This window comes from Callospermophilus lateralis, chromosome 4 (genome assembly GCF_048772815.1).
Source record: "Callospermophilus lateralis isolate mCalLat2 chromosome 4, mCalLat2.hap1, whole genome shotgun sequence".
Taxonomy (NCBI): Eukaryota; Metazoa; Chordata; class Mammalia; order Rodentia; family Sciuridae; genus Callospermophilus; species Callospermophilus lateralis.
The window spans coordinates 40,468,497-40,490,849 of NC_135308.1; the positions used below are offsets into that span (position 1 = coordinate 40,468,497).

Consider the following 22,353-nt stretch of genomic DNA (forward strand, 5'->3'; position numbering starts at 1 on the left):
CTTCTGACATGTCCCCATCAATTTTTCTTCTGTATTTTCTGGCACTTCAAGATACCCCAACCATCGTGGGTATTTCCTGCCAAAGTCCAAAAATCAGTGATTTCTCCAACGATCCTGCCTTTCTTTTACTGGAAAACATTATTAGAAATCAACATCTGAATTCATACATAGTTTTCAGGTTAAAGGAGAGTATAATTTTAAAAGAATTTATGAATTAAGAAAACCAAGATCTAATAAAAACAAATAGAAAACTCATGGAACTGTATTTCTTTGTTTACTTACTCTATTACACTTAGGATGAATATAAAACATCACTAGTTTCTAAAATGTACAAATTAAGACCTAAAACATTTTTACCTACTAAATGTGCAACAAAGGGTTTTCTTGATAACATGAAAAGCCAAGAGTCTGATAAAACTGGTCATATTATACATTGCTACAATACTTTGGGGAAACAATTTGGCAAATGACTTAACATTTCCTTGATCTAGTAATTCTACTTTTGAGAATTTTTATCAAGAAAGTAATTCAAAATGTGAGTAATTATGTAAAAACATGTTAATAATTATGTATAATGTGAAAAGTTTGAATTAGCCTAAAAATCCAAGATGGGTTGTGACTAAATAATTACATATTTCAATGAGAATATTATGCTGTTAAAAATGGCAGTAAACCAGTGATGAACAATTATGTGAAAAAAGTATACCAGATACACTCCACACAAAAATAATTAGAATGAAATTCAAAACATAAAGTGGTTGAATTAGTGTGGACATATTTTCCTTTTTATTTTTGCATAGTTTCCATTTTCAAAATATAATTTAATATGGTTATATTGGGAGAAAATCTTATGAGAGAAAAAACTATGATCAATTTAACAATCTTGAATCAAAAAGGAAATTTTGATTCAGATGTTCCAGATTTCTTACATCCTCTGTACAATCACAAGAAAATATTAACATTATTTTCTTATATTACCTCTTCTCCTACATTTTTGGTGCAACTTTTCAAAAAAATTTTAGCATGTGAGAGTACTTTATTGGTCAATTACAGTCCAGGACCCTCGTTTTACAAGTGAAGGATCTCCAACTGCTGATAAATTAAAAAGCATTGTATTTTAATGGAATAATCCAAGAATATTCACCACCTAACATAGGTTCTTTTCTCTCAAACCGTAGTCTCAAAAACTTTTTGACCATGTATTCCTATCCATAAGAAATAATATGAGATTTCACTGCTAATATGTGAGTATTTCTTTCTTAATACATGTACTGCCAAGAATATATTACATACCTTAAAAAGAAAACTTAAAAAAAATAGAAACAATAACATATAAGCAGAAATTTCTCTATTTTTTCCCCAATGCTTCAGTTGATGTCCTGGGCACACCCACACCACTTTGATATCTACTTTCCATACCAAATGTCATTGCTTGGATACGAGGTATTCAGTGAAAAGCTCATGCAGGAATAATCAGAGGTGAAATGATTAGATTATGAGAACTGTAACCTCATGAGTAGATGAATACATTTGATAGATTAATAATTTGAATGGACTACTGGGTGGTAACTGTAGGTTAACGGGGTATGGCTGGAGGAGGCAGATCACTGTGTCATGCCCTTAGGAATTGTATTTTGTCTCTGGCTCCTTGCTCTATTTCCTAACTGCCATAAACTCAGCTTTCTTCTACTACACCCTTCCACCATGATGTTCTGCTTCATTTCAAACTCAAGGCAATGGAGTTGGCCAACTTTGAACCAAACCTCTGAAACTATGGTCCCCAAATAAACTTTTCTTTGTCTAAGAGTTGTTTCTTATCAGGTCTTTTGGTCACAACAAAAAACGAACATGTCAGAACACAGTGGAGAGAAAACAGTGTGGCCTTAATAGCCAAAAGAACTTTGATTTGAATCTTAGCTCTGCCACACATTTTAGCACTAGATGCCTTCAGAAAATTCATGATTGCAGCCAATGGCTCCATCTGTAAAATGGTAACAAATAATATCTACCACATACAGTTGTCTGAACTGAATAAGGCATCTATCTTTTGTAGGAAAACAAATTTCCCAATGATGTCTGGTAGAGTTATGAATTCACTGTCATCAATTTTGATTGTTCTTTCAATAAAGAGATTTTTTTTAATCTTCAGCATTTCTGTATCATTTCACTTTTCCACTCTTTCCAACTACCTTTTCAAATCTTACCTGTACCCCTAACCTTAATCAACCCACCCCTTCTTCATTTTTAAAATATCTTTATTTTTTTTTTATTTATTTATTTTTATGTGGTGCTGAGGATCATACCCAGGGCCTCATGCATTTGAGACAAGTGCTCTACTACTGAGTACAACCCCATCTCTCCCCTTTTTTTAGCTGATAATCTCACATATAATTTTAGGGAGACATTAGAAGTCACCTCAACTTCCTGCCAAAGCTATAAACATAAGTGTACATTTATATACTAACTTTCCACCTACTTTCTTTCAATCACTTTGAGCATCTCTTATAGGTCAGACATTTCTGTAGGACTAGGTGATGGGGTAGTGAAGACAGTAGATAAAGTTCATGCCCTTGTAGGACTTATATTCTAGTGATGGTACAAAAAAACAATAAAAGAATAGAATATAAAGGGGTAAATGCTATGGAGACAAATATAGCTAGGTAGGTGTAGGGAATTTCAGGGAGAGGAAATTTGCTATTTTTACATTGAATAATCATGGAAACCCTCAGTGATAAGGATACTATTAGAGTGAAGGCATGAAGAAAGTAAAGGCCTTGGCTACACAGTTTCCTGTGGGAAGAGTATTCCAAGTCAAGAGGAAGTAGGTTCCAAGGCTGGTGAAGGAGGGACATGCTTATCATGAAAGCCCATTGGCTGGAATAGCACTGAAGATGGAAGAGTAGGTCGGAGAGGTGATGTGGGACAGACCACAGAAAGCCTTTTAGGTCACAATGGGGAACTAGATTTTTTTACTCTGAGCAAGGTGAGTCATCACAGGGAAGTTGTGAACAGAAGAATGATATGACCTCAGAGTCAAAGAGAAAAGCCAAGGATGATTCTAAGATTTTTGGCCTTAGCAACTGGAAGATGAATTTGTCATTACTGAGATGGGAAAACTTCAGAAATAGGAGGATTGGGAAATGAGGTGGAAACAGGGAGTTTGGTTTCAGTTATGTTGAATGTGAAATTTTATCAGCTGTCAAACAGGTAGCTGTCAATGACTCTGGAGTTTAGAAAAAAGGACCAGGCATTAATGTACTGAATTGAGAGCCATAACAATGGGAAATTCACAAAATTAAAATAAATTGTTAATGGAATAAATGTGGATATATAGGAAAAGAGTTTCAGAAATTGAGTTCTGGAATGATTCAATGTTCTAGAGGTCCAAGAGATAATGAGCAAAGGAGACTGAGAAGGAACTGCTAGTATTGATGAAAACATGAACTCTTTATGCATAAAAAGGGGAGGAGGGTAAGAATATTTTAGACAGAAAATGCTGCTGTGGTGTACACAGGGAACTACATGAAGTTAAGAACAACAAGAGTATAGAGTAAGAAGCCAGAAAAAGAGAAACATCTTTGCTGCTAAGCAAGGGAGACTGCATGTTCCAACCCCCACCCCCAAATTGTATGGACAGTCATAGAATAGAGTCAAGCAGTACAAAATGTTAAATTTCTTTTCATATGGAACCTTCCAGCTTTAGTGTGGAAGATACATTGTGCAGAGTTCGGGAAGGGAATGTAGGTAAAACTGAAACAGTATAACATGGAGACCATATGTCTTGGACAAGGGAGATGATTGACAGCCTGAATTAGGGCAATGATAGAGAAAAAAAAAGAAAGAGAGAAAGAAATTTTTTTTTTAAAGGCAGGGGGGATATCAGGAGGACTTGGGTGCTGAGGGAGGGTTGGGAAGATGGAGAATTTGGATATAACTCTGCCAAGCTTCTGGCTGAAGGACCCTGTAGATAGCAATGGTATTAACTGACAGAAAAACAGGTGAGTCGTGGCTTAAAGAAGGAGAAGGTGATGACTTGTGTGTTCTGTGGCTGATAGATCAAGGAGCTGTGTTTGGCAGGGAGATCCTAAAGTTTGAAACTCAGAGGAGAGTTCAAAAAGAGATTTGGGAGTTATCAGTAAAGAGGTTGTAGACAAACCTCCAAAGTGGATAAGGCTACTTATGATAGATGTCAGCATTTTCCTTCAAACCTACAACTAAGGCCAGGATGCGGGGAACATAAACAATGGGAAAGAACTAAATACTGTATGAAAGGAAAAAAGAGGCAGGGAAAGGAAAAAAAGTGGAGAGTAGAAGAGAAGAAAAGGAAATATATAAAAGCATTCTAGTCCAGTCATACCATTAATTGTATACACATAACTGTGGTTTTTGTTTTTAATTTTCTTTTCTGGTCTGATAGCATACTTATGGGCCTGTATGACCACAGCTACATTTCAAAGTGATTACTTCAGGAAACAATCGGAAGTGATCTCTTTCATTTTTTTTTTCCTTTCCCTTCTTTTAACTTGGCTTACTAAAACTACACTGTTATAACAAAGTTCATTTCAATTAAATAAACATGTAGAGGACTAAGTGATTTCTTATCTTTAGGAAAACATTGCTAATGTTTCAACTTACTTTTTTTTTTTTTTAAGAATTCAACAAAAATGTACTGGGTTAAGTGCCAAAAATATACAATATCTGTAAGATTCAACCTTTGATCCAAGAACCAGATAAAAGATCTGGGAACAAGTAGAACGAACTTTTCAAAAAATGCAAATTTAATTTAATCATGTCATCCTACTTAAACCTTTCTATAGCACAGACTGTAAGCTGTTCCCCCAAAATCAAGTCTTACCTTCTTCTGTAGAGGTTAACATGATCATTGAGAATAAAGACTAAACTCCCATCCATTTAGGAAGACGTGACCATATAACTAAGTTCTAAATCGAATCGTAAGTGACATCAGTAACTTCTAGAAAGTATTTTTAAAGAAAGGGGCATTTACTTCTCCTCCTCTTTCCTACTTCCTCTGGTCTGCTGGCTAGAAATGTAGACATGATAGCTATAACTTCAGCTATCCTCTTAGACCAAGAGGAGGCCTTGAAAACAGAAACTACACCTGATAGAACAATAAGGTAGATAGAGCCTACATACCTGGAAGCTGTGAACTAGCTTTAGATTTTTTTTTAAAATATTTTTTTAGTTGTCAATGGATCTTTTATTTATTTTTATGTGGTGCTAAGGATCGAACCCAGGGTCTTACACATGCCAGGCAAGTGCTGTACCACTAAGACACAACCCCAGCCCTAGTTATAGATTTTTTGACTGTCAAGAAGGTAAGTTAAGCCATTCATTGTTGTTTCTGGTAGCTGAACGCCAACTAGTACATCTTTAGTATGGTAATAATAATAGAATTCTGTCTACCTGCCAGCTCTATCTATCCATCCATCCACCCATTTTGATATTTGACTCTAATGTAGAAATGGAATGCATAGCAAAGTTAATACTGGAAATACAATAACCATCTGGTACAAAGGTAATCTTTAGTAAGTGAAAATTCAAGTATTTATTAACATAGCATTTTTTTAAATTAAAAAAATCACTATACCCTTTAAGTCTGTAGCACTAGTGAAATGAAGAAAATTTATTTTTCAGACATCAGTATTACTGATTTCTCTCTTTAGGATAACTGTTAAACTTACTTCTTTTGAAGGATTCATTGGTAATGTAAAGATAGTTTTCCAGTACGACCAAACAAACATTGCAAAAAGTAGATGATAAGCCATCAGGCACACAACTAGAATGAGAGAAACATAATTATCATTGTGATATGCAAATACGTACTCAAATCATGATACTCACAAAAGATCTGCTTGTTCTAAAGCAGCCAAGTTGTTATAATAAATCATAAAAATTCATTTTCATCATACTAGAATAAGCATTTTTTAAATATAAACCTAATGCCAAGATTATTTCTAAAAAGACTCTTAAATGCATAAGTATATCTACATCCATGAATTGAATGTTCTCATCTGCAAATAGGCATGTATCTATTTGTAAAATGGCTAAAGGGACCCTTTTAAACTGTAAAAATTAGGCAGTTATGCCTGCAACCTTAAAGAATAAACACAGCATTAAACAAATGTCAGATCTTTAAAAACATTGCTTTATTGAGAGAGACAGCAAATGCCATTCCTGAGAAGCTGTCTGCTCATTTATTCTGCTTCTGTCTATGCTGGTGGCCCTCACTAATGACAACATGTGTAAACAGGCCAAAGAGGTGCTTCTCTTTGTCCACTTAGACAAAAAGAGATTTCCTTCAGTGGAAGTGCAAGTGCTTTATCACATGGGACAATCATTAAAAAAAGCATTTTGAATATTTTCTTTAAGGTAATATATAAATATACTTTGCGTGGTATTTTAAAGTCTTGGAATATTACACAAACTTAAAAATACTAATTTTGTATGCAGTGATAATAATCCACTTTGAATAATACATTAATACACAATTCTGTGAGATATAGTTGAATAAAATATGTTTAGTATTTTAAGCCTTTTTTGGTGAAGATAAAGCATTTTTAAAATTTTTATTTTTTGTTCTTTTTAGTTATACATGACAATAGAATTAATTTTGATATAATTGTACAAGAATGAAATGTATCTTATTCTAGTTAGGACCCCGTTCTTATGGGTGTACATGATGGTGGGATTCACTATGGTGTATTCATATAAATACATAAGAAAAATATTTCGGATTCATTCCACTGTCTTTCCTTTTCCTACCCCCCACTTCCCTTCATTCCCTTTTGTCTAATCTACTGAATATCTATTCTTCCCCTTTCTACCTATAGGACTTTTTAATTTTTCTAAATAATGATGACATTCATATTTATAGAATCACTAAAAATTTTAACTATCCAATAAGGCAATAATAATTTGAATATCTCCTATAAGTGTGAGATGACTACAGCCAACGGTAGTTTACATAAATTACGCAGATGACTCGATTATTGGGTAATAGTGTGAGTTGGGACACAGACTATTGATATCCTTGTACCTGAGAGTCACAAGAATTTTAGGCACAATTACTGCCATTTGGGGCTTGAGTTCTGTTATGGTTTAGATCCAAAGTGTCCCCCCCACCGCCCAAAAAGCTCATATGTTGAAAACTTGATCTCCTATACAGCAGTGTTCAGAGATGCGCCCTTAGGGAGATGAATGGATTGTGAGGGCTCTGACCTCATCAGTGGATTAATCCATGATAAATTCTTAGCTTAATGAGCTATTCGGATGTGGAGATGGGGCTAAGTTGTTGGAGGAAGTAGGTCTCTGGGGAGTGTCTTTGAAGTGTGTATTTTGTCCCTGGTCCCTCCCCCCCACCTCCTGATAGCCATGAGGTGAGCAGCTTTGTTCTGACACGTTCTTCCCAGGGTCATGTTCTGCCTTCACCACAAGCTTAAAACAATGGCGGCAGCTCACCCACCAAGGACTGAAACCTCTGAAACTATGAGCCAAAATAAATCTTTCTTTCTTTAAGTTGATTTTCTCAGGCAAATTCTTTGCCAAATATCTGACAGAATTCAGTTTAGGAATTTAGAGAAATGAGATATCTTATTTCCATTTCTCAAAGAGTAATTTTTAATTGTAATCCAATCTAAATGGATACAATTCATTTTTTCCAAACTTTAAAAAAAAAAAGGTATACTAGTAAAAGGAGCATAATATATTTTACCTTGTTCGCCAATGTTTTCCATGGACACTATGGAAATAGAAAACAAAAGATAGGTAATAGGTTATATGAAGCTCATGGCAAGCATACAGTCGAAAAGAGATATAAGGCATTTACATAGGTTAATAATTTGGCTTCCCTCTGAACCAACATTCTTTAAATATTTGTTCAACTTTCCTTAGAGGAAAGGTAAGCACTATGTGGAGTGAGGGTGTGGAAGAAAGATTGGCAGCCATGCCATTATTGTGCATTTCAACTCTGGCTCCCACGCAGCAAAGCAGCATTCATCAAGTGTGCCCTGTGGGTCTCAGTCATGTGTCTGTTGGCTTATTGGTTTCGCTTCAACCACAGGGTTCAGATAAAAGCAGGGTTTACCATATCATTACATTCCAGAGACATTTATTGCTTTTTATCAACTGGCCACCACCTGGTAGCTCTCAACAAAGAATAAAATGCTGCGTCCAGGGCACAAACTCTTCATATTTCCAACAGTTCAAATTCTCACTCCAAGGGGTCTGACTGCTCCCTGCTGTACAATGAGGAGCCCAGGCAATGACGGGAAACAGCCATCCCTCAGGGGCCACTGTAAATATGTGAAGGTAGCGAATGGATTAACATAGGAGCTAAAGGAGCAGAAACAAGCTGGGACAAGAAATTGAATTTAGTAATCCAGACCATTTTCTCACTTTGTGTATTGTCTATTTGTTTTGCTATCCATGTAGTCTTCCTGTGTCTGTAATAAAGTGGGTTTCTCGGGGGTCGGGGGGGGGGGGTGTTGGGGGTGGAGTTTGGCCTATCTCAGTTATACCATAGGAAAGTTTGATTTCATGTATTTTTGTTCCTACTTGGTTTTTTAAAGGGGTACAGGATTCTAGTTCTTAGCTCTGGAATGAAGTATCACTGCCTTCAGAAGTGCTAGAATCAGGGTAATGTGAGAGATTTTTAGGACTACCTCATCCAACCAACCGCTTTCTCAAACAAGCTATTGAATGTCAATTCCGGCATTTCTAGAGCCAGCAGGGGCCCACAGCTTTGGAGAGCAGCCCAATCTATTACTGGATTGCTCTATGAATAAGAAAATGCATCCTTACAGGATGATAAAAATTGCTTCTTGTGGCTTCTACCTGTGATAGCTAGGCTTCCAGTCTGTAGCAATAAATAAAATCTAAATGATGGAACTTCGAATATTTTAAAAGTTACTGTTTCCCCCTTAGATGTTCTCTTTTAGTCCAAATAATAAGTCATTTCCAGGTCTTCTACCAACTTTGAAATGTATAGCACCCGCTCTTCAGAATGGGCCTGACAGGCAGCACCATGACCTATGACTGACCAAGAACCTGTTACACAAGTTTTCTTTTTCATAGAATCTCTAAAGTGGTGAGGCTGAAGGCATAAGAAAGACTCCGGCTGGGCTGTTTCCTGCATCTGAACCTGCCACTATGTCTAAGCATTTCTTTCTAGGCACACTGCCTTGCTGGTCTTTGCTGTTGCTCCAAAGTTGATTACATACAACTCTTCATCAAAACTTCTTCTCCTTCAGAGGACCTCATCTAAGGAAATGGAAAAGCGATTTGACTCCATTTGTGCACTTATGTATATGACCCTTAAATGCCATTTGCTATCCCGTGCCTCTAGCTGTCAGAACAGAAAACAGTAAAAGAAAATGACATTTAAGAAAACAAATACAGTTAATGGGTTAACCATCTTTTTGACCCAGAACCCAACTCCATTAGTTGGAAATACATTCAAAGACATCTTTTTAGAAGTTATTTTTGCCATTTATGACTTGTTTTTCCCTAAATGTATTTCAAAATCCATAGATGCTCTTTTTATGATTAATCAAGTCATACTTGGACACATATTAGAGTAAATAATTCTGATGTCATTTGTAGAATGAGATTTAGAAGTCCAAAAAGGCTACATCTGATTTCACTCACCAAGATGAACCTATCCAATTTCCTATAACCATAAGTTTTTAATTTTCGTCAATATCACAGGCCAAAATGAAAATCCTTCTATTTTAGTATTCATTTCCCTCATTACTAGTAAAGTTTAGCACTATTTTAAAAATACTATTGGTGTTTCCAATCTCTTCTGAGTGAATTCTGACTTTCTTATTGGTTTATTTTACTTTTGAGAGACTTTTATATATCCTGGAAAATTATCCCATATCTGTATATATGTTATAAGTAAAGTTATATATAACTGTTTTCAAATGATTTAACAAATAACAGCAAAATTTTATGACTTATCATTGATTAAAAAACAGTATCAAAATTTTCAAATTATTTTATTAACAGATATATGAAGCCTACTAGGGTTTTGTTTTCATTCTTAGGACATGAATGTTCTCCCAATCATGTTTATTTAATTAGTATGTCAGTGATTCACCTAGTAATTTTCAGTTTAATGGCAGAGTTGTCAAATTTCAAAATATCCTTTCTCATTGTGTAAAAACATGAGATGAATCAGAAACTATAACGTCATTTTCTAGTGACAAATCACAAATATTTGTAAATGGCTAATTAAGAACAGATTGCTATGTAGGCTCAAATACTTTTCTTACATGTATAAAAAACTATATGGAAAATATATATGCATTTTTGAAAAAATATTGATGTAACCAACTGTAATTTGATTATTTACAACAACGTAAGAATTAAACAGCAATATTGAACACATTTATGACAGATCTTCCAAAAATAACTATTAGTCTTTTGTGTGAATTCTGAGTTTTAATCCAGTATATTTACATTATTAACTTCATAGAATTACTCAACTTTATTACTCAGCCTTAAAGAAAAAGGAAGTTATGGCATTTGCAAGTAAATGGTTGAAACTAGAGAACATCATGCTAAGTGAAATAAGCCAATCCCCCCAAAAAAACGAAGGCCTAATGTTTTCTCAGATAAGTTGATGCTGATCCATAGTGGGGGTTGGGGATAAGGAAGAATGAAGGAACTTTGGATTGTGCAGAGGGAAGTGAGGGGAGGGGTGGGGCTGTGGGGATAAGAGGCACAGTAGAATGAGACAGACATTATTACCCTATATACATGTATGATTACACTACTGGTGTAATTCTGCACCATATATAGCCAGAGGAATGAGAAGTTGTGCTCCATTTGTGTACTGTGTGTCAAAATGCATTCTACTGTCATATATAACTAATTAGAACAAAATTTAAAAAAAAAATAGAAGGGAGACCAGTACAATAGAGGAAGGGCATCAATCAGGGGGAAGGAGGGAGGGAAAGGGATGGAACTGGGGAATGAAATTGATCAAATTACACTGTTTTATTGTGTCCACATATGAACATATTATAACAGATTATACCACTATATATAATTATAATGAGCCAAAAAATAAAGAAAAATAAATAAATTTTTAAAAAAGAATTAACTTCTTTTTTTGTTTGTTTTTTTGTTTTGGTTACTGGGAGCCTAACAGGATCTTGAGGTAGGCAAGTGCTCCACCACTGAGCTACCTCCCCAGCCCAAGAATTGACATTTTGGAATCGAGAAATGTCATGGATACTACAAGGCCAAGAGTTTGGGTTACCAGGTCTTCTTTTTCTGGCAACCCTTTCTGCCTAACTCCCCCCTCCTATGATTTCTTTAAGTAATGGGGACTGGAGAAAAGGCTGAAATGGTCAGGCATCCATTTATAATTGATAAATGTGATAGCTTTTATGATGGCACTAATTGTTCTTTAAGGAATCTTGGTTTAAAAATAAAACAAGCAGGGCTGGGGCTGGGGCTCAGCGGTGGTGCACTTGCCTGCCATGTGTGAAGCACTGGGTTTAATTCTCAGCACCACATATAAATAAATAAAATCAGATGGATCAACAATTAAGAAAAAAATATTAAAAATAAATAAATGAAACAAGCAAAACCAAAGTTGAGGAGTAGGATTTGTCAAAGTGAAAAATCTCAAATACAGAGAAAACTTGATCCATTTGTCTTGAAAATATCATTTAAATATATTACCACCTTATCTCTTCAGCCTGAATTACCAAGCAATCGTTTTGTTCCAGGTGTCAGTAAACTACGGCCCTTGGTCCAAATAGAGTCAGCCATCTTGGTTTGGGTATGAAGTCTCATGAAAGGAAGGCTTGGTTTGCAATGTGGCAGTGTTCAGAGGTGGGGCTTTGCAGGAAATGATTAGATCATGAGGGCTCTAAACTCACCAGTGGATTAATCCTTCCATAGCTGAATGGGTTCCTGGAAGGTGGTGAAAACTAGGAGGTAGGCCATGTTATGGGCATGCCCTGGAGGGGTATTTCTCATCCACTGCCCCTTTCCTCATTCTGCATCCTGGTTGCCAAGAGCTGGGATTTCCTCAGTCATAGCCTTCACCAAGTTTCTGCTTTGCAATGACCTGATTATGGACTGCAACCTTTGAAACTGTGGGCCAAAATAAACTTTTCCTTCTTTAAGTTGTTTGTGCCATTTTGGTCACGGTGACAAAAAACTGGCACATACCTGTTTCTGTAAATAAAGTTTTATTTAAGTAAAAACACATTCATTCATTTAGGCAGCCCTTTTGTTTTGCAGTGGCAACACTACGTAGTTGAGACAGGGATGGTTTGTCCTAAAAGCCTAGAAGACTTACTATCAGTCCCTTCAATAGGGAACCTTAATCTTTTCTCTGAAGAACTTCAACTGAACAGAAGAGGTCCACTCATATTGTGAAAAGTTCACTGCTTAACTCAAAGCCTATTATTTAAAAGGTAATCACATCTAAAAAGTTCCTTCACATTAACATCTAGACTGGTGTTTTACCAAACAACTGGCCACCTTCACCCAATCAATTGAATATACAAAATTAACTGCCATGGGGCTGGGGTTGTGGCTTAGTGGGAGAGCGCTCGCTTTGCACATGCCAGACTCTGGATTTGACCCTCAGCATCACATAAAAATAAGTAAGTAAAATAAAGGTATCGTGTTCAACTACAACTAAAAAATAAAGATTTTTTTTTAAATTAACTGCCATCCCTTGTATCAATAATTTGGTTTTATTCTGAAAAACTTTTTCTAAGAAGATCTGTACTGACCTTTTTAAAAAAATATTTAATTTTTGTAGTTGTAGTTGGACACAATAATTTTATTTTACTTATTTATATGTGGTGCTGAGGATCGAACCCAGGGCCTTGCTCGTGCTAGGTGAGCACTCTTACCATTGAGCCATAACCCCAGCCCCTATACTGATCTTCTATACCAATTCTCAGGCCAAGTTTTTTTGACATATAAATTAATAAATTAGAATGGTATCTAACAAATGACTACAATATAGTGCATCTTTATGTACCTATTAGAGGAAAAGCAATAACAATGTCCTTTGCCACATTATAGAAATCTGGTGACAAATAATTTTACCCAAGTTACATTTATTTATGTAGTCATATGATTGCCTAAGGATGCAGGATGCTATCAAACCCTATTCTCTAAAGAGCTCTAAAAATATTCATCAGCTTAGTCTAGGTTTATTTAAATTCAATCTTGATTAAAAACAGGGGAGCATCTCAAAGATTATTCCAGTCCCAGATTTTTTTACCAAGTGTTTTGTAAAAAATTGGCTTTGGTGATTATACATGAAGAGTTTGTCAAAAACTCAACCTATGGACAAGCAGCAGTACAGTAAACTGCTGGTAATTTAAAATGAGTTCAACATTTAGTCATAAATACAACTAAAATGCAAGATTTCAGATATTAAAATATGCCTAGTAGACAAAAGATGCACCCCCACGCCCTTAGCAAAGAACAGTCTTATAGTTGCTCTAGAATAATTCAGTTTCTAGGTATTTTCATTGCATATGTATAGCTATGCTCTTTTTCTTCAACAGAATTTTCTTTTTCTTGTCTTCAAATTCAAACTCTCTCTTTTAGAGGAATGATTTACCTTAATTGCTTATACACAGTGACCTTTCTATATAAAACTATGCCATTTCCAGATTTGTTCTCATATCTTAGTTTCATATAAGCAATCTGATGATGAAGAACACACACACAAAAAAATAAGAGACTTGGTTCTAATGTATTACTCTTATGGATAACTTCATAGCCAGACTCTTTTTTCCTGCTTTAACTTATTTATTTTTCCACTCTCTTAATTATACTATCCCTACACTGTGGAACATAAAATGCTAAATAAGACTCTATCCCAGTGCTCAACAAGCTCAGAGTTTGTTTAATGATTTTACTTAGAAGTGAAAACTAACTTAAACAATTGGATGCAGCTATTAGAACATTTTCAACTAAGTAACAGAAACAGCTCAGATTCAAAAAAGTAAAACCAAAATACGAGGAGCAGTACATTTAAATATGCTTTACTATCTTCTGTCCTAACAAAACCTCTTCCTTGACATCATGTTGACTTCTTTGACTGCTATTCTTTGCTCTGGCCTTTTCACAAGAAAGCTGATTTTTAAAACCATCTGAAGTCATTGCCTCAACCTGAAAACTTCCTCCCTCTTCCTGGACCAACTCCATGAATCCCCGGCCCACCATCATACTCCACAGGTCACTCTTGTTGAGGCCTTCAATGCCCTTTCCCTACTGCTAATTCTCTACACTAAAGTAATTGGACATAATTAATTACACTCTTTTTGAAATACTTTGTCAAACTGACAGTGAATTCTGACAAAACTGGCCAGTGGGATCTCCGAAAAGCAGAATGGTTTGATCCTTCAGTTACTTTCCAAGAAGCTCTATTTCATTTTTAGTGTATTAGGGGTCAAAATTGACACTGCTACTAGACCATTTCAATGACAGGCCTAAGAAAAATATGTTACTCACATCAGTATTTCCAGTTTAATTGTATTTTTTCTTCCTACTAAATTTTATGAATTTATTTTTCTTTACAATGTATCTACTTATATTTTTTATTCTTTTACTTTATTTCATTTTATTTTATCTTTGATGATGGGGAGTGAACTCAGGGTCTTAGACCATGCTAACTAAGCATGCATTCTGAATACCCTCAGCCCTACTTACATTTTTAGTCTTTATCAAACATTATTTTTTCTTTGTATTCCTCACGAGTCGTGATGATATTATAGACAAGGGCAGTGCCTGCCTTCCTCTCAGACATCATTTTCTCATGCTACTTCTCTCTTGTGCACAATGCTTCTGGATTTTCCTGTCTCTTAAACATGCTAACACTGTCTCTTTCTAAAGCCCCTTCACTGGCACTTAACCAGGTGACAGGAAACCTGACACCTTAGTCTGATCCTCCCAGCAATGTGACCTTGATCAGAACACTCAGCTGAACTCTGCTTTAATTTTACATGTAAACAAAAATTTGGACTTAAACTTGAAGACTCCTCTGGTTATAAAATTATTTTAACAACTATTTTGCTGGATTAAAAAAAAACTGACTTAAGAATTTAGAACAGAAGTTATTCAAAAAATAAATTTATTAGTGGAGTCAGGGAACTGTAGTTTCAGAACAGAAATAAAGGGTAAGGGTGAATCTTCAATAGGTTCACCATTTGGAGTCTCAGCATAAAAGCCAATTCTAATCTCACACTGCAAGGAAATCTACATTCCTCACTAGATCCCTAGCCAGTTCCTTTAAAAAAAAAAAAAAAATCATTTTGCCATACAAAAACCTTGATCTCTCCTAAAGTGTACATTAATGATGATGTCATCTTACCCAAAACCCTCCTAAGATCTTATACTACATTTACAGTATCATAGTTTCTTTATTTCAGTCTCAGAGGTCAAGAACGATCTGGCTCCTGCCCACCTCTCCTCTGTGGTCACTTCTTGGTATTAGTCAGCTTACTCACCAAGCTACAGTCATGCTGAGCTTTGATTTCTAGAACACAACAAGCTTTGGTGTCTACCCTGTCTGTAAAGTTCGCCTGAGTACACACCTGGTCACTCTTCATGACCATCAGCTACAGCTTAAATGTCAGTTTCTCACAGAGGCCCTCCCTCCCACTTTGTCCCTATAATTAATATCCCAACACAGTGTTTTTTTCTTAGCACTAAGCACAATCTAAGGATTTTTGTTTGTTTCTTTTCTGTCTCCCTCACTGAGGTTTGCATTCTGGCTGTACCACCAGTTTGATGTTTTATCTTCACCAAGTGATTTAGCCTCTCTAAACTTTATCTCAGTGTTCATCTCACATGACTGTTTTGAGAATTAAACTAGGAAAGCAAAAGCACCTAAAATAGAATCTGGCAATCATTAGGGTCTGTTAGCTGAATATGGAGGATAAATACATTGCCAAACAGTGAATGTTAAGAGTAGGAGTTCTCCAAAGTTTAGTGCTAACAGTTTTATAAACATTCTAGAGGAAAAAGTACACAGTGAATTTTTAGCTTGCTAAAATTTTCTGGAGAATGAAATGCCAAGTTGTTAGGAATGAATTACTGGAAGACCTTTTAAGTGTGAATATGCAGAAAATTTCAGAATTACAATGTTGGCAAGCTAATGTAGGAACAAAACTGAACCAGTGAATATTTTTTTCCAGGGCTAAGTATTGAACACTGGGCCTCACATGCACCCTAGGCAAGTCCTGTACCACTGAGTCACATCCCCAGCCCAAATGGGCTATTTTTTTAATCTACATTTTCTTAATCTACCCCTCCCATAGTTCTGTTCCTCTCAACCTCACCCCCATCTGCACCCCACCATGCCCTGTCTAAATTCTAAGGTCTGGCATCCATGGGCATCTCAATATTATGCCTGGAGAACAGAGTTATATAATTTGGGAAGAAATAGGACTTCCCTACTGATTTGATACATTTCCTCAGAATTTATATCTGACAAACTATAATGATCTAAACTATGGGCTAAAAATAGTTTAGACCAACCTTGGAAAATGGCCCTCAAATTATTGGAGACCTTTTATTGCAGAATGGCTCAAAGCAATGCCAAAGACAAAAGTGAGCAACAATAAGAAAATATAAACCAAGACCCAAGAAGTCTCTTGGAAACAGTCCAGAGGGTTTGACTTGTGGGTGGATAGGCCTCTAGTAGTCACACAAATCCTCTTCATTGTGTATATGACACATAGTATTACAATATTACAAAACTAGCTGCCATATGTTAAGAGAAACCAACCTATTAAGTCTGTGACATCCAAATACATCCCCTGCCCTGGGGCTGCCTCCTTCTTTTCTGCCCGCTGGACCACAAGAGAAGAGTTCATGCCACTGCAGACCTTCAGTGATGACACTTCAACACAGACTGGGCGACTTAAAAGAAATCTATGGTTCCAGTTCTTAGGCCAGAAGACTGAGATCCAGGTGTTGGAAGGGCTGATTTCCTCTGAGGCCTCTCTCTCCTTGGCCTGCAGTGGCTACCTTCTGTCTTTTCGCATCCTCTTTCCCCCGTTTATCTCTGTATCCAAATTTCCTCCTCTTATAAGGACACCAAGTCTTAAAAGATTAGATAGAGTCGACCCTAATGGCCCCATTTTTAACTTAATTACCTCTTTAAAGATCCTATCTCCAAATACAGTCACATTCGGATGCTCTAAAATTTTGGATTCTATCTAAGAATTTTGAGACACACACACACACACACACACACACACACACACACACACACAGATCAAAATATCCTTCCAATGAGACTGCAGTTGGAACAGGGTGAAGGCTAGACGGAGTGACAGGGTATCTGTGGGTTAGCAAGGGACAATGAGGAGTGAGACTAAAAGGAAGTCAGCCATCTGCTGAATGCTTTCTGTTTGCCAGAATGTGGGCTAAATGCTTTAAATATACATCTCATTTAAACCTTCTAATAATAAGTGACATAGGTATTATTATTATAATTTTTAAAAAAATCTCTCAGAGGTCAAATAACTTCTAATGTAGTTCAAGTCATAATTTAGAAGGCTGGAATCTAAATATGGGCCCACTTGACCTCAACACTCTTTCAAGGATTCCATGTGGCCTCTTGGGACATGCAACATCTTCCTGAATATCTACCCCACTGGGCCTCTTTGCCCTAAGCAGTCATTCCCTTCTTTGCTTGCTCCCACGTACAGGTCTGTGTTGACACTCATGCCACCTCCTTATGCTTCCAATGGGGGCTGCTGGGTGATACTATGGGAAGCAGGGGGTAACATACTCTTTTTTTGTCACCTTTTCCTTCCAACCTACATAAAGCACTTGGAAAAAGATAATTTAACAAACTCTGGACAGAAACAATTAAAATATTTGGTCATATTTCAGGGCACTGCTTGAATCTGGACTTTCCTAAGCATCTCATTTTAAGAACTGGAGAAAGAATAGGGTTCTGGGTTCTTAGGCAAGAAGGAGATGGTGTCCCAGGAGTCAGGCACTGGGACAGGTGATTCCTGACCTCCAGCCTCATCAGAAGGAAAGAGAATTCTGGAGATCTGTACCGTCCAGCCACACTCCAATAGTATATCCCTCACTTGTAGAAACTGATATTAAGAAGGACGGAATGTGGAATTGTCCTTGATTGTTAACTCTTAATTCTTACATTTATGAAAATCTTCCAAGTTAGAAGCATTTCTCCCCTGCTCCCAACATCATTTCATTTTCCTGTCTTCTATATTGTGGTAAGAACACACAACCCTCTTTAAAAATCATTTTAAGTTCAGCAGTATGAAGTATAGACATAATGATACACAGCAGATCTCTAGAACTTATTCATCCTACAAACCCGAAAACCTTTATAGCTGTTCAACAAAACCCATTTGTCCCTCCTTCCAGGCCCTATGCAACCACCAAATATTTCACCTCTGTTTCTTTGAGTTTGACTATTTTAGATCCCTCACCAAAGAATGATATAGTATTTGTCCTCTGTGACTGACTCACCTTAATTAGCATAATGTCCTCCACGTTCACCCATGCTGTTAGATATAGCAGATTTAAAAACATTATTTCCTTAGCAGTTTAACAACCAAGTCATTGCTCTAAAGCAGCTCTCCTCTATAGAAATGGTGTAAAATCTAACTGAACCAACTGAAGGCTAGGAACATGTGTGCCTTTCAATTTATCAGTTCTGAAAAGGGAATAAAGACTGTCTCATGACTATGGCCCTGAGAAACCCACTGTTCCTTTCTTCTCGGCAAGTGGAAAGGCAATTCCTGAACCGCTGACTGTATTAAGAAGTGTGGATAAATAAGGAAATCTGATCTCAGGGCTGGCCCCTTGATCTTAGTGTCCTCATTTCGAAGCTTACTCACTGGAATCCTCTAATCTCTCTGTCTCAAATTAAAATAGAAGAGATTCCCAGTGCTGAAGAGCTGTACAGATTTCAGGGCAGGTGTAAATTTACTTATCCTGTACAACATGACTACAACTCAACTTGTAGTTCCTACACTCACTGAATCTTTTCCATTTCAACCCCCTTCCTTTCCAATTTCAAATGCCCTCCTTCAGGAACCACTAGAGAGGCTATGACTGACAGGACTGGCTCCTGGGCACCAAAAAAAAAAAAAAAGGGGTGTGGTAGGTACTACACCCTCAACAAGGTTCTACCTGTTGAGGTTCTACACACAATGATTTTTCTACTATCAAAGGGAAGGTCAAGTCAGCTGTGGTGGTGCACACCAGTAATCCCAGCCTCTTGGGAGGCAGAGTCAGGAGGATTATAAGTGCAAGGTCAGTCTTGGCACCTCAGGGAAAGCCTGTCTCAAAATAAAAAATAAAAAGGGCTTGGGATGTAGCTCAGTGGTAAAGTGTTCCTGGGTTCAATCCCTAGAGATAAACAAAAAAAAAAAAAAAAAAGGGAAGGAGAGGTCAAGTAGGGATTTATATCCTGAAACAGTCCCTTCATTAGAACAAAAAATTTTAAAATTGGAAAGGCCTTTGCAATTGTCTTGCCTAATATAACTACTCATAATATTTAGGAAAGGCCTTAGCATTGTCTTGCCCAATACAACTACTCATAATCCTTCCTATATATCTGTATGCATGTATTGGTAGCAAGCAAAAGTCCTACTTGTATTTTGGTTATTTTTTCATTTTAAAAATACATGTGATGAGGTAGAAACCATTTTTATATTGTATGATTTAATGTCATTAAATCAGTTTCTCATTATTAGGTATACTCAAAATTATCACAGAGGACAATACTGAGAGTACTTCCCCCCCCCCCACTATCAAGCATTAACTGATTTGTTAAGCAGAAACACTAATGATTCCTCTTTGTCTCTCAAAGGAAACACAATCTTCTAAAACTACCACCTAGGGTTAGCAGCTACATGTTGCGTACTCTAGGACTAGAGTACATGCACAAGTAGCACATTTACAAATTAAACCAGTATTTCTGGGTTCATAAAAATTATTTGACACTCTATAATACACTGTAACTCTCTAGAGGAAGAAATTATGTAAGGCTGTAATTCCAACCTTTGTGCTCACGATTCTCATGATGGAATAGAATTTACAGTGGTGCACTTAAAGAGATGAACTAAAAGATTTACAGCAACACTAACTCCAGCAATAATCACTGCAATATAGCACGGGGTCACAATATGTGTAAAAACAAGCAAGGGTATCAAGCTATTTGCAAGCTTTCTCTTCAGAACTGGATCACTGGGAAGCATTTTTTCTTTAGCAACTTCACTGTCATATTTATGAAGTCCTCATACACAATCTTTCTTCGGACCCAGCTTACATCACATAATGCCTTTCCCTTCTTACTTGCAATAAGTTATACCCTCACTCTACTCTGTATTTACCTGTAACACTAGCACAATCTGACACACTGCTGAAATGGTAGTTATATTCACTTGAAACAAAAGTAAATCATTAGAGTGACCCACAGATGAAAGATTTGCATGACTACTTCTGTGAGACACACTATAGCAAAGCAATATTATGCAAATACCACTGCATTATATCTGGATGTATTCATTAATGTACATGAGAAGTTATAAAAAATTGTATAAGGAATTAAAGAAAATAGCCATCAATATTTGGAATAAGCTTCTGCTCCATGTGAGAAGCTGCATCTCATGTTTCCTGCTGGGATCTCTCTCCTAATTATAAGTATAGATCTTTGGCTTACTGTAGACCTGCAGGCACTACAAAAAACCTTGCTATTCATTCATGAATCATGATCAGCCCCTGGCCTACGGATCAGGATCTAGTGCATAATTAATACCATGGGCTACTAACGCATCTACAGAATGTTTTCCCCACTTCACTCTATCAACCCTAACTTACCCAGGTGGAATACCATTTGCACTTGCTAACAAGTTTTTCTTTAAAGGGATTAAATTTCTGTTATCTTTCTACTCTGGACTCTCTGGTTACTCAAAAAGTGTAGTTAAATTCTTGACTATGCACAGTAAGCCAGTAGTTCTCAAGTTTTCCACTCTGAGCATGCCTAATGGCCAGGATTTCTTCATGGACAAAATAAGCAGTAATGAAGGCTGCTTCATGGGCAAAATGGGACTATTCATAATTCCCTGCCCATCAACTTTCCTGCTGAACCATGGAAGTAAATACTGTTGTGGTAACATTGATACATCCATCTCATGGATACCTCTGGAGACCTTTAAATGCCCACATGCTTACAAGGGCATATACAGACTTCCCTGGGATCACATTTCCATCAAAAAAAAAAAAAAAAATCACCTGCTCTGGAAAAAACTGTATGGAAATCCTCAAAAAATTAACACAAATTTACCACGTTATCCATAAATTCCACTCTTAAGTATATGCCTAAAATAATTTAAAGCAGGGACTTGAGTAGATACTTTTACAGCATTATTCAAAATAGCCAAAAAGGTAGAAACAACTAAAAAGTGTATCAGTGAATGAATAAACAAAATGTGGTATACACATGCAATAGAATATTATTCAGCCTTAAAAATGAAATTCTAACACATGCTACAACACAGACAAATCTTGAAGACATTATGCTATTGAAGTAAACCAGATAAAAAGATCAAAACTGTATGATTCCATTCATATGCAATAACTAGAATAGTCCGATTCACTGAGGAGTGAAGTAGAATGGCGGTTATCAGGGCTGGTAATGGATACCATCTAAGGATATAGAGATTTGGTTTGGGAAGATGAAAAAGCTCTAAAGATGTGTGGTGGTGATGATTGCACAACAATGTTAATTCCACTGAACAGTACACTTAAACATGGCTAAAATTGTAAATTTTTATGCTATGTATATTTTACTGCAATCAAAAAAATCAATTGCTCATAGTCTATTCTCAACCACAAATTAGGTTAATATGCAACTTCAGCTAAAATTTTCTTTCTCATCTCTAATTATTTCCGCATGGCAGAGTTTTTGTCATTTCATATTTTCAGGAAAGAAATCCCAGAATTTATAAGTAAGAGAAGAACAAAGCTTCATTAGGATGCAGATGCCTAGCTGGGCATTTCTATGTGAAATAGCTCATTCATGAGTCTGCCCAGATTCTTAAGTGTCTGAGATCCAAAAGAATGCTTGGGCAAAATGACAAATTCCATTCTTCCTTGACCTTCTGCAGTTCACGCAAATACATGAAACTGTGAATGTAAAATCCTAATTCTGAGGCTCTTGGATATTCCTTGCTATATCTGTCTCAGATTGATAGCCTTAAGTCAGAATTAAAGTACATTCAATTTTCTCTGTTTAAGAAGACTGAGGAAATGAAAGAAGAAATTGAAATACATTTTAGAAAGTCT

At 36.4% G+C, this 22,353-nt stretch overlaps 1 protein-coding gene across 1 annotated transcript in view; it reads right to left on the bottom strand.

The window, feature by feature from the left end:
• Nucleotides 1–22,353, bottom strand: part of Zdhhc2 (zDHHC palmitoyltransferase 2) — a 64,008-nt gene that overhangs the window by 31,146 nt on the left and 10,509 nt on the right. The window contains exons 2-3 of the mRNA XM_076852433.1: nt 7,733–7,759; nt 5,703–5,797 (exon numbers count right to left, since the gene is read on the bottom strand). Of these exons, the coding sequence (XP_076708548.1) occupies nt 5,703–5,797; nt 7,733–7,759 (122 nt within the window). The remainder of the gene's footprint in view (nt 1–5,702; nt 5,798–7,732; nt 7,760–22,353) is intronic.